The sequence below is a fragment of the Tauraco erythrolophus genome, chromosome 14, assembly GCF_009769465.1.
Source record: "Tauraco erythrolophus isolate bTauEry1 chromosome 14, bTauEry1.pri, whole genome shotgun sequence".
Lineage (NCBI taxonomy): Eukaryota > Metazoa > Chordata > Aves > Musophagiformes > Musophagidae > Tauraco > Tauraco erythrolophus.
In genome coordinates, this window is record NC_141478.1 from 18,840,457 (window position 1) to 18,854,054 (window position 13,598).

The following is a 13,598-nucleotide window of genomic DNA, read 5'->3' on the forward strand; positions in this document are numbered from 1 at the left end:
GTTTACTGGCATCCATACAAATCGTAATTCAGTATTACTTTTTCTTGTTTGTTCCATTACTGCACCATACTGATCTGCTGGCATCTTGTATCCAAAACACTGAAAAGAAGTTGGAGGTTGAGATTTTTTTTTTCCTTTGAAAAGTAGGCATTCCAGCCATTCCAGTGGATGAGAATAATATTGGAAATTATTAGTAAACAAAGGCATTCACAGCAAAAGAAAGGACTTAGAATTGTAGGTGATGGAGGAAGAAGGCATTAAACCACATTCCATGAAACAGTAAAACCAGACAATGATTAAGATCTCTGCTCCTCAAATGCAGATATTCCCGATTTGTTAATTTGTGAGGTAAAACTGAGATAGTTAAAGCCCTTTTCTAAAAAGCCCAAAACGATCATGAATGTAACCATAACTATATACTAATGAAATCAGTTTAAAAACATTTTTTAAAGTAAAAGTTTTGACTCAAGAAAGTGCTTATACAGTAAAGCACACTGCAATTGGTTAACTGTCAGAGTTCGGTTGTGAGAAACTAAATCCATTCCCAGTATAATGGACACAAACTTGCTTTCCTGTTCCTACTTCTAGCTGCTATTAATTTCCATTTTCTTAAATCGGTGCCTAATCAACATAAAAACCAAACCACCTCTGAAGAATTCAGTCTAGTAGAAGGTGCAAGAGGGCTGCTATTTAGACACAGAGGACTTCATTTAGCCTGCATTCCAGTGAAGTGGGAAAAACTTTCCTCCATCTACGCTTGCTTCCCCATTCTTCAACAAAATACTCGCCCAGTCTTAGTTTACTTACTCTTACCTCTTCTAGTTACCTCTGCTTCTAGTTATAGCTTCCCTCTTTCCCTCACTCATTTTCTATCTTGATCATTGTTATTTTGCACCCACTTGACACATTTTCCTATTTTAATACTGCAGTAGTTAAACACTGAAATAGCTCTCAGTGAGCAACTCAGTCTTCTGCTCCACACAAGCATTTCCCATAGGAAGCAAGTCACGACAGTCAAGAGTTTAAGGGTTTTCTCCATCTTTATGGAGATACTTAAGCCAAATGCAGCACTACTAGAAAACTGGTGAATTATTCATCATCTATGTTATTTAGATACTTCCACAGCTCATACACTTTACCCTTCTTCTTTCATACCCAAGAAAACCATGGAGAAAATGCAGGTTGGAGTTTGTGATCAATCCTCCAATTATATTAATCTAAACATCTAAAATCTTGCTACTTGAGAGCAGGCTCAAAAGCCTCTTACAAGACAAGATGGATGCAGTTAACTGAAGCAGCTTTCTCCCAGATAATCACAGACTTGTTTTAGTCCTAGATTGGTTCTGCATTTACTTCTCCCTTTTTGACATTTACCTTAAGCAGGTCATGTTCACCAAAATTTTGGGAGTAGCCCCAAGTCAATTTTCTTGTTTTAGTAGGATCTGTCCACGCAAACAGGCATACTTGCTTTGGTTTCAACTCCATTTCCTCTTGTAATCCACTGCAGGTTAAAAGAAAAGGAGTAAAATGACAGCATTTACTGGCTAAGACCACTGATTGAAGCGGTGCAAGCAGATTACGGTGCTATATACTCCATCCCTCCAGCTGCTGGGGTGAGGCATGAAGGGCCTAGGCTACCCACTCCAAACAAGTCCAGCTCTAACTAAGTTCTTAGTGAACTAAGATCTGTAGTCCCACTTTATTCTCTCCACTTTCCCAAACTATGAAGACTGCTTCAAAGTAGACATAAAATACTCCATTAAAAGATTATGGTGAAGAAAAGTTTTTTTCCTATTTTCCTAAGTACCATAATGGTAAAATAGAACTACTTTCTGCACAAAGGATACGCCCTGGTCAAGCAACCAATGGTGAACAGTTTCTTTCACATACCTCTGTTTATATCTGAGAGAGTCCCATGAAGTATGGTTAACAATAAGAGCTGGAGCAGCTCCCTCATGGTAATCTGAGAAGCTTATGAGAGTAGAATGCTCAGAAACATTCACATCTACCAGTAAGCCCCCATTCTGGAAAGAAAGTTAGACAGAATGTTCAATATTTGTTCTATGCATAAATTCAAGTTAGAACAGACTAAATTATTATTTTTAGATCAGTCTTTGTAAGATGTGTAAAAACAAATGAAGAAAAGAAACGTACTCTATGTTATCTAGTAATGGTAAGCTGAAATCATGGCCACTGGCTTAAGAAAGGTATCAGTAGCATCTACAAACTACTTGTTGATTTAACTTAATTGAAGAATTATATTCAAATTTTAACATTTTAAAGAACTACTTTATTTGTCCAAGTTCAGTAAAAAGTATAGGCAAGCAGTCCCTTCATTTGCTGTTACAAAAGTTGAAGTTATCTTTAAAAACTGCACTTTCCTGCATACCCCTTAAAAAAACTGAAAGGCTACTCTAGACAAGTGAACTAAAGTTTTTAAGTCATAACAAATGTAACAATAGCATATTAACAAACTGATCACTGAGCAGAAAAGTTCTGTTGATTAAACTTCTAAACAAATCATTGTAAGTCTTTCTTCTAGTGGCTTTCCAGATCCTGCTTTCTTCCAGTATATTTGCAAGGTATTCGAGGTATGCACAGTGCTATTTTTATCATTTGCTTATATAAAGGAGGTACCTCAGCCTTTCCCTTTTGGAGAGTCTCTTCAGATAGCTTTCTTGAATGCTTGTCTAGTGAGATAAGTTGACATTTCATTATGCTGTAAGGTCTGGAGTAGAGGTGAGAGGGGACACGTCTACCTTTGAGAAAGACGATCTTACAGATTGTCCAGCACACATCAGAGTGATGTGAGAAATTAGCCCTCTACATAGTAGCAGTAAAATCTCACTACATATGAGACTAGAAAGCTTTCTCTTGCAAAGCTGAACCATCTACTATCTTAGAAGAGTGAAGAAAAAGTAATCACTATTCTAATTAACATCAACAGAACACCAGATCATTGATGACATCTCGTTCCAAAAAAAGTTTTTCAAACTGCTTCAGCAAACTTGGAGAGCTAGATTATCCTCAGTGTCACTTGTATTTCAGCTAATTATGATAAGCATTATCTCCAAAGACTTGTCTGAACATGCTACATTTATATATGCATTCTCTAACGCTAGACTAGGGTGATTTCTGAAATAATTAAGATTGTACTAAACAAATCAAATTATTTTAGCCATGAACTGTGTCTCCAACATGATAATCATGATAGATTATCAAGAAAACAAGAGATAAATTCTATTTTAGGATGACTATTTAAAAAAAAAACTGGCGGCACATAAAAATATCTTCTGCAAAAGAACAGATGTTAAGAGGTGCAGTATACCATTTTTAATTTAATAGCAATAGAGCTGTTCAGCTTCCTATAAGCTTCTCAAAACTAAATCAACTTGATCACACATGTTATGAAAATATTAACAACACTGCGAACTTGACTGACAACCTTTTTTATGCAATATAACCCAAGTGCAGTGCACCAACACCTTAAGGCACAAAGTTTCAACCTTGATGACCTTGGGGAGTCAAGCTTTCCTAAATTCAATACTGTAAGGCTAAAATGGAGCTTTAAGAACAGGTCACACAAAGGCAGTCTCACCAATTCTTCCAGCCTCAGCAGAGTACCATTATCCTGGGCTTTAAACAGGAATGGTTTGGATGAGCTTTCATAGCCAACCACTCTTACACAAAGTTCACCAGATGAGTTTTCAGGCCAAAACGGAAGACACTGTAGAAGAAGAAACATGTTATTAACAGTTCACATGTGTTCAATACAGTAAGCCAGCAGTAACACAAAGAGTCTTGTGTGATTAAAATCATTTCAAATGCTTTATTTCTTGCCCCAGTATCTACTGAAACATCTCATCTACATTTAGTAAATTATCTAACCTGATGGACTTGATTAATTTACCAACATATGCAACCTACGCTGTTCAAGTTGCCCTACATGTGAAGTATCCAGATGGTGCCATCAGAAATGACCAAGCTTCTGAAAGATATCTGCTTTTTCCTGAAGTGACAGCTAGAGACCAGTTGTTTGTCTATAGTAACATTCAACCGAAAAAAATGAAACACTACCTCTGAAGCTGAGATATAATTCCATTTATTAGTTGGAAAAGAGCCATTAGGACCAATTTCTCCAACTTCTAGTTCCAGAGAAGATTTGTTTGCTATTGTGTAGAATGGAGTGAAGGTAACTATCCTGGTCAAGTTAAAACTGCTCATTTTGATGGTAACTCCAACCTGTTGAACAAGGACAATTTGAGCAAACAATCAACAACACAGTTAAGAGAAGTCAAGATGGAAAAAAAGAAAAGCCAACGTTACTGTAATTACACAGGCTAGCACACAACACTCCTCTTCTGAACGCCTGTAATAAAAAAACCAAACTGCATGCAGTACAATGCAGCGGACTATGCAGCACAAACATAATGGTGAAGAGACAATTTTAGCTGTAGCATCTTGTAGCTATGGCATTTGTGGGGAAAATCCAACAGGAATTCCTCTACAGTAAATTAAGACAACCTAAAATGATTGTATCATCAGAGGTCAGTTGAAAAGTATATGGAAAGGCATCTCCCCACATATCTGCATATTATTGTGAAGCTTATTCTTCATTCTGCTTAGTTGTGGAAACGTACTTAGGCAAGGCTGCTGAGTGAAGATCTAAACACTCACAAACTATTATGAATTTTCAATACGAACACTAGTCTCCACTATGCGAGTTCGCCATTGTATTTTCCATAAACCACATGATTATGAATTGCACTGAAACTTCTTGTTAGTGAAATTACCTGTTGCCAGATGCAGACCTGAAGAGCTGGGGCATAAAAATTATTACTCTACATGTTAAATACTCCCATGATTTAAAAGCACTGTAAGTAGTGAAACAAAGATCTTAAAGAAAAAAAAAGTCAAGCCAAAAGAACCCCAAGAGAGCTCCACAAAACGCAGAAAATTATCTTACCAGATAGTCCATGTTATTAGCTGAACACCTGACGCATCCATAGCTTCCTACAGTATCAAGGGAAAAGCTACTGGACCAAGTACTAGTTGAAATACATAACTGGATCTACACATGAAAGAACAACACGGGAAGTACTTCAATAAATTCATTTTAGGTTTATAGTTCATGCATTGTAGAGTGTAATTTTATCACATGTAGCAGTATAAAGACAACACTTAAGTGCTTTTAAAACTTTCTGTAAGTTAAGATAAGCTTAAGCATGTAGTATCACTATTCATATCCCGATTTCTTAGTCTGTGCCTGAGTTCTGGGTAAAAGGTAGCAAAATAGAGGAGTTGTCATGAACATACACGTCAATGAGAACACAGACATTGATGGGAAGAAAAAACCTAAAGTTTTGTCGTCCTTCACAAACTTGAAGAGGGTGGAGGAAATAATCAAAAAAACACCTTGTCAAAACTGTTTCTTCCATCATCAACTACTGTCAGGTGAAAAAAGATAATTTACAAGGAAAGAAGGGTCACTTCAGAGAAAAATCCTCAACTACAGTACTCATCATTTGACCATGCAAATATGTCAAAACAAAAGAAACATCTTTAACATAGGACAGAATATTTACATTGTGCATTTAAAATGTCAAAGAGCTCTTTAATCAATGGAAAATGCCTCTATAGAAAGATTCAGAGCAGTCTTCCTTTTGACTGTGAAGGGAGTCCACGCTCCTATTTTACATTTCTACATTAAATTGCCCTCCTCAAGGAAACAGTTTTCCAGTAGCGTACCCACTGAGTTCTCCGGACCTAACCGCTCTATCACCTGGCCAGGATGAAAGTTGGCCAAGTAGCTCTAAGCAGTGCAAGACCTGGAAAAAGCTGCAATAACTTTTTGTCTACCTGCTTTCCCTTCTACTTAGTCCAAAAACTATCATTAACAAGAAGAAAGCAGCAATCAAATGAAAGCACATGAATTTAAATACTACCAAAAAAATCCTCAGACACAATGTGTGTGTTTTCCCCTTCAGAGCAGGATTTTAAAACACCATCCCAACCGCAGCTTCAAGTAAGCATACCTTATTTTTACTAAAAATATTTTTCTTTTTAAAGGAGAACAAAACAATATCTCTGTAGTCTGCTGGATGCTTCACGTGAGTGTCTTCAGCTCGATACTGGAGAACACGGGAGGTCTTGTTGATTATCCAATAAGGACTGAACACAGACAAGATCATACGGCTTCCAATGCGCCTAGTGTGTATGTAAATATCCACCGTCATCACCATTGCAGAATGGGATGTGAAACACACAGAAAAAAATTCAGGCATCCCATCATGAATTTTAAGATGCCCATTCCAGTCTTTGCCTTGATATTTTATCAATACAAGCTCCATTATTTCTCCACTGATTCTTGAATGAAAAACATCTGCAGCACTCCCTTCCACCAATTCCCGGGCTTCCGCTGTTCCCTGTAGCAAAAATCAAGAGGCAAATTTAGTTTTTAATATATAAAATTTAGGTATTCAAACAAACATCAATTTATTCTGAAACGTGCATCCTGCGAGAGAAGATCTCAGCACCACATGTGCCAATCTCCATATCACCTTCATTTGAGCCTGATCCTATGAATAATTTGAGATCAACTGCACTTTTCTTACAGGAGAGTAAAGACTGCTTAATTCTGGATTTCAGGAAGGCAAACTAGTTCCAGTGTAACCTCTACCTCTGTTACCTTATTTCCCAATGGATTTTGGCAATGAGCTCTTATTGATACACTTACAATACAGGAGGGAACACTGAATTGGACTGTGCTGCAGATGTACAGCCAGGATTTTTCACACCAAAGAACACCCAAGGCAGAAAGTATGCAGCTGTGCCATCCTGTTTGGTAGCACGGCTTTCCTCAGGCAGTAGCATCCCACAACAGCTTTCCTAATTTTTACTGAGAAACACTATATTTTACTGTCACTCAACAGAAATGTAAAAAACTCAACAGAAAATGTAAAAAACAACATTCAGTAGTATCTTCCACACTAAATGCATCTCCACTTCTAAATACAGACAGTCTTACTTAAAATAAGTGAAGGATTTACAAATAAAACCCTAAACTTACTCACCTCAAGTAAGTATCTCAAGGAGTATGGTAAAAGATTCCTCACAGTCAGTGTAGGGTAAAAGTGGATAATGTAGGCAGGATCCCACTCCCCTCCAGAAGTGGAAATGAAATTTAGTTCATCAGGTACAGCTGTTGAGCTGATTATTAGAGGCAAGAAATTTGTCTCAGTGGCTGGGCACTGTAACAAGCACTTCACTTCATTGCTCCTATGTAGCTCTTCCCTCCAGACAATGTAAGTCGTGGACTCATTGAACTGACCCTCTAACATTCCTGTTGGTCGAACATATAGGTGACACCTATGGGAAGAAGGCAGATAATAGTACACAATAGTTATACATTGACAGCTAACTTAATTAATTTTAAAGTAATTGCTAATATTCTGCAGCACACTAACTTCCTAATAAAGGTAGCAGTTTGGTTTTTTAGCTCAGTCAGGAAGAGTTCCAAGTGCAAATTTAAGCTTCCACCCTAATGCTGTATTTGTGCATCACTCACAAAGATTAGCCCTACAGAACAGAGTGTACCTGTATGAATGTAAAGGAACATGAAATTCCTCTTCTGGCTTGGATATGCCAATTGGCTCCAGCGACTTGGAGTCTCTAGCCAGTTTATAGATTATAAATGGGATTGAGAAATGGTTCTTGATCTAGGATCAAAATGCATAAATTGATTACATTTCTATGTTGCAAATTTCTAAAGGAAATAGTATGAACAGCAACAAGGAAAAACAACATTAGTAGACTTCATTAAACTCCTCTGAAAATCAGAGTTCTATGTGTCTTAGTAAGAAATACATTTCTGAAGGAGAACAGTACGCAAGCAGATGAGAAAAACTATGCTACTTTTAAGTTCCATGAATTGAAAAACACACTTAAAATGTCAGGTCACATAAAAACTACATATGCCAACCTCAGTGTTGAAGATAACAGAAAGCCAAAACTTAAAAGTAAAAACCAAATTTTTCATTTATCAAGAAGACACACACATACAGAACACAGATCAAAATTCATGTAACAAATAGAGTAACATACTTAATATTTTGCTTTCAAGTAACCTTTTGGAAGAAGTATCATCACAAAAAATGCATTAAGGAAAAAAGCAAAGTCATTCAGATAAGATCACTGTTTTCAGGATTTTGGTTTGGTTGGTTGTTTCTTTTACCTGCAGAGGAGATCGTACAGTAATAACCTTATTTCCTTCTGTAGCATCTATCTGTACAATGATCGAGTCTGAACAGTCAACAAGGTTTCTCACGTTGTACAGTCGTCGACCTGGTTTGGCTATGGGAATGTTTACCACTTCTTTATATCCTTGAAGTCCTAATCCATAAAAACATACAAAAGTCTTAATTAGGCAAAACAAATCACACAAACATTTTCTATATGAACAATACTTAAGCTTCTCTCAACTCAGCAACAACCAGGATCAAAGCACTCTGTCAAATGCACCTTGAAAAGGTATTTGAGCACCACTGAAGGCAAGCTTTAAGGTCAGAAAACTCTTGAAGACTTCAACTTCTACATAACACAATCAAGACAGCGAACAGTAAACTAAAGTATTTGTTGAGTAAGTTAACAAAATGCAACACAGAACATGATTTTGTGTCATGGCCAAGCACCTTCCTATGGGATGAAAAGGAAAGAAAACCAGCAGATTATCTATTAGTAGTTATTCTATCCTATTTTCCTAGGAGTATTTTCTGGCAAAGCTGAACACACAGAAAAATTGTAACTGCTTTCAACTGGGTAACTACAGAAAGCCAAAGGTAGTAGGGATATGAGGAATGAAAATCCTGTTTAACACGAGTTGGAACTCATAGGCCTATGTCCCAGGGGGTCTGGTAAGATGGCCTATCAACAACTCCACTGGAGCGTATTCCATTTTTTTGTAAAGAGGGAGAAAAAATATTGTACTTTTTACTCTCTGAAAAACTGGAGAGGGATTTTACATCTTTTTAAGCAGTCCAGCAGCTGGTTTAATTATTTTTTTTTAACTGCCATCAGTATTCAAAAGTAGTTTCAACACAGTGTACTTAACCTGAATTTTCACTACATTGAATTTAACCATGTTGACTCCCCCATCTTCCCATTCTCAACATGTTATAACACACTGTGTTCTCCAGCACAATACCTAAATTTAAAGAGAAGACAGAGCTTTCTTGTCGGTACAATGCAGACAGCTTTCCTCGTTGGGGTGCTTCGAAAACAGAGTATTCCAGTTCCATGTTCTGACCAATGTCTACATCATGCATGTTTTCTTTTTCAACTGAACCAACTATCCGAAAACTTGAGCTAGGAAGCACTTTGAGAGGAACACCTAGGGCATTTTTCACTATGAAAGGTGCTGTCTCTTTAAAGGAATAGTCAAACGTGGATGCAGTCCCTTCTGAAAATGCCTGTAATTAACAAGATATAAAGTATGTCATACATAAATAACCACAATAACATACACATAAAGGCTTTAAAAGTTCCCACAACTACCCTTTTAAAGAAAAAAGAAAACATGTATCTATAGGAACACTTATGCTTTGCATAGTTATATTTCAAGGAAGTAAAGGTAACTTCCAGAAAATATCATTCTTATTCTGATTTGCAGCAAATGTTTATGCTGCAATAAGCGCTCACACTCCTCAGTATTTTCTACAGCAGTTGGGTTGTAAGAGAAAAATAAAATCTGAGACACAGAAGTCCCAAGCACATTGACCATGTACATATTCAGCCACAACTTATGCTGACATACGTTTGTTTATGTACACAAAAGCCACGGTATCTGACTGCCAATAGACTTACACTATAAGCAAGTACTAACTTTGAGAACCAGTGCTCATTTAGAGTTAAAAAATAAATAGGCATAAGTCACATTGTGTAAAAATAGCTTGATTTAGTAACCAAAATCTCTCCCACCCATAAAAAAAAGGGAAAAAAGCCTAGGACATTCATAAGCACACCTACTATCACACGAAAAACAGGGAAAAATTATTTTTAACACACAGGACATTCTACTTCTACAGTTTGAAGGCCAATCCTAAAACATATAGTTTTCTTAGCATTCTATTAAGGAGATAAGATGGAAGGGAGGTAAATTTCTCTTTTAATATTTCAGAAAAAGGATTACAGGAAACAGTTGTGTTTATTGGAGGGTATTATTTTCATTCAACCTGCTTGTAGGACTGTTCCTTAAGTCTTGCACAAGCACAGCTGTTTTTCTAACACAGAAATTGCTTCTTTCAAAAGCTAGTACCACCTTTTTGTTAACCCTAAAGGACTAACCAGAGTACAACTCCTCAGCCCTGACAGATAACATTTGTCACGGCTGCAGAACAGTCACTGGCTCATGATCAGCAGTACAGAGAGTTCTTTAAAAAAAAAACAAAACAGAACTTCCTACAGAACCACACAATTCGGCACCTTCTGCCTGTTCAGACTACCTTGGCTAAATTACTGAAAACAGCAAGACAACATTTGGATATCGTTATATTCATTGTATCCTTCGACGAGATGTTAACTGCAGTTTGTGGCTCAGGAAGAACAATAAAATCATCCCCAGGCATCAAACTTCTCTCTTGGACAGGGTTAGTCTTCATCTAAAACAAAAATTTCATTAGGCAATTACAAACACAGAGATTACTTCCTCCTATGTTAAAACAGGAAAAAAAACTGGACCTACATTTGACAATTCCACCAAGCAAAAGAAAATCTACTTTACTTCGTAAATCTCGGACACCTTACCCAAAGATAAATTTTATACGAACATTGAAGGCAAGCAAATTATTTTCTTTCCTCTTCTTATGTGCGGTTATGCACTACGTTCTGCCCATGCACTGGTGTGCTGGTTTTGGCTGGGGTAGCGTTTTTCTTCATAGTAGCTAGTATCAGGCTACGGTTTGGATTTGTGCTGGAAACAGGGTTGATAACACAGGGATGTTTTCGTTACTGCTGAGCAGTGCTTACACAGAGTCAAGGCCTCTTCTGCTTCCCACCCCACCAGAGAGTAGGCTGGGGGTGCACAAAAAGCTGGGAGAAGACACAGCCAAGACAGCTGACCCCAACTGGCCAAAGGGATATTCCACACCGTATGACATCGCACTCAGCACATATAGATGGGGGAGAAGAAGGAAGGTGGGAATATTTGGAGTGATGATGTTTGTCTTCCCAAGTCACCATTATGGGTGATGGAACCCTGCTTTCCTGGAGATGACTGAACACCTGCCTGCAGATGGGAAGTAGTGAAGGAATTCTTTGTTTTGTTTTGCTTGTGCGTGCAGCTTTTGCTTTGTCTGTTAAACTGTCTTTATCTCAACCCACAAGTTTTCTCACTTTTACCCTTCCAGTTCTCTCCCCCATCCCACCAGGGGGTAGTGAGCGAGCAGCCATGTGGTGCTGAGTTGCTGGCTGGGGTCCAACCACAACAACTGGACAATTAACATTCAGAAAAACCTTCAGATGTCTGAAGCATTAAATTGTATAGCTCCCTCAAAGCAACAGCATTCAAAAGGTCAATGTTCTGTCACATAAAACTTCTAAGAAATAGCTGTTTATTCACACTCTTTCCAATAATTTCAAGTATATTTACATACTTCCAGCTTTAAACTCCATTGTTTCTTTCCTCCTTCAATTCGTTCAATAAACGGCTCCCACACTGCATAGCTTTCATTGTAATAATGAATCTAAAGGAAGAATCAAAATGAAATAAGGCATCTAAAAATAAAAGACTGAGTTCCGTCTGATAGCATTTAGTACCAAAAAAATTAAGAAAACAACTCATCTTCATTTCACATTTTGGAGGTCTAACATTAACTTTTGATGACTTCAAAAATTAACATACAGAAATGCAATTTATCATACATTTTTTGTAAGTGACATCATCTTTGAAGAATTTACTACCTAGCTTGCTTTTAGAGCAACCAGAAACATGGTAATTCTGTATTTTTTAACACCTTTGCTTAATAATATGTAGTCTCTATCCTCTCCTATATTGTTTGAAAGCACGACTTTGAGATCACAAACTTCAGCACTGCAAGTACTTCATTGTAATAAGAAACAAAAATCAGACTGAGCAAACTTTAGTCTGAATCTGGTCCACTGGAACAACTCACCTAAATCATAGCCTACACCAAGTTTTTACTTCAGCCACTGCAAATCTGAATACAAGTGGTGGACCAAATAGTTCTGGACACTCCCTTTCAGCTATCTTCCCCATCCCTTCCTGGTTCTGGAACCACAAGGCCTTCCCTCAGTTGTATATGATTAGGCATGCATCTTTCATACTCTCTTATGATATGCACATCCAGCAATGAAAGAAGGCTACTTGCATACCCAGTACAGAACCGAGTATGAGGCGTAATTAGTGAACTGACAAAATTAAGACGTAGTTAACCTATTGCACAGAGCACATATGGTTGTATGAAATTTTAACATGCTGCCTCTCTAAGAGACTTATACCATCTTGGAATTTATGATATCCTGGGGCAAAAATCTGCAATAGCTGGCAAAACAAATATAGTGTGATTAGAATCCAAGATGCAGAGGTTGAGAGAAGAGTGTAACTTCTATCTTACCAATAAAGACAATGCTAGAGAAAAAAAAAAAACACAGCAGCAACTGCCATTAAAATCTACTATTGATTGCAGAGTTTCTGTAAAAAACACAGTATGCTTAGCACTACTTGCCTGGATACTGAACAACTCCCAAGAGCATTAAATTTAAACCTATTATTAATTTAGCATATAAAAGTGTACTAAAAAGTTGCTTGAACATTACAAAACATGCAGAAGTGTTTTCAAGTGCTAACGATTTGATTCTACGTACCTCCAGTGACATATCAGCAGTGATCTCCATCAGCGAGGACCAGTTTTTAACGACACCTGAAAACACAGACTCTACTAACAATAAAGGGACAGTACGATGTCCCAAACCACATTCCAAGGTGATCTGCACTGATTGCACTACAACGTCAAATTTCTCTTGTTTCAGAATATGTTCACGGTCCTTAAAATTTTCTGTTGCTTCTGTGGCTACATCAACACCAAGAAACCAAGCATTGCACTGATCAATAGGCTTCACTTGCCACAAATCCTCAGAAACTTCAGTTGCTCCTTTAGAATCCTCCTCTGCTGTTTTGGGTTTTATGGCAGCCATAATGGTCATCACAGTGTTCAGAATAATTGGCGAGATCTTGAACAAAAAAAAAAATCTTTAATAGATCAAAATATTTTAAAAATTATGCACTTACAAAATGTATCGTAAATGGAAATAGCAAATAACTCAGGTTCTTCATACAAGCACACAGGAAATCAAGGCCCTTGTAAGAGATGCAACTTAAATTCCAAGATAAAGAAACAGAATCCATTCACGGACCTCCTTTTATTTTCCTTTCCTACAGAGTTTCCCAATTCCTCTCTCACTATCCCATAGGCTCAAGAACAAAGTTCTCAGAATGGAATTTCATTTTTACTGATACCTGGTAATCACTTAACAGCAGTCAATATCACCTTTTCCCTACTGTACTGTAAAACTTGAATTGATAA

At 37.3% G+C, this 13,598-nt stretch overlaps 1 protein-coding gene across 4 annotated transcripts in view; it reads right to left on the bottom strand.

The window, feature by feature from the left end:
• Positions 1 to 13,598, bottom strand: part of VPS13C (vacuolar protein sorting 13 homolog C) — a 98,671-nt gene that overhangs the window by 26,542 nt on the left and 58,531 nt on the right. For all 4 annotated transcript variants that reach the window (XM_086620306.1, XM_086620307.1, XM_086620304.1 and 1 more), the window contains 13 exons: positions 12,880 to 13,245; positions 11,649 to 11,738; positions 10,500 to 10,655; positions 9,203 to 9,467; positions 8,234 to 8,391; positions 7,597 to 7,718; positions 7,074 to 7,368; positions 6,036 to 6,425; positions 4,967 to 5,071; positions 4,078 to 4,242; positions 3,599 to 3,727; positions 1,891 to 2,024; positions 1,375 to 1,501 (listed from right to left, as the gene is read on the bottom strand). In XM_086620306.1, coding sequence (XP_086476432.1) covers positions 1,375 to 1,501; positions 1,891 to 2,024; positions 3,599 to 3,727; positions 4,078 to 4,242; positions 4,967 to 5,071; positions 6,036 to 6,425; positions 7,074 to 7,368; positions 7,597 to 7,718; positions 8,234 to 8,391; positions 9,203 to 9,467; positions 10,500 to 10,655; positions 11,649 to 11,738; positions 12,880 to 13,245 — 2,502 coding nt within the window. The remainder of the gene's footprint in view (positions 1 to 1,374; positions 1,502 to 1,890; positions 2,025 to 3,598; positions 3,728 to 4,077; positions 4,243 to 4,966; positions 5,072 to 6,035; positions 6,426 to 7,073; positions 7,369 to 7,596; positions 7,719 to 8,233; positions 8,392 to 9,202; positions 9,468 to 10,499; positions 10,656 to 11,648; positions 11,739 to 12,879; positions 13,246 to 13,598) is intronic.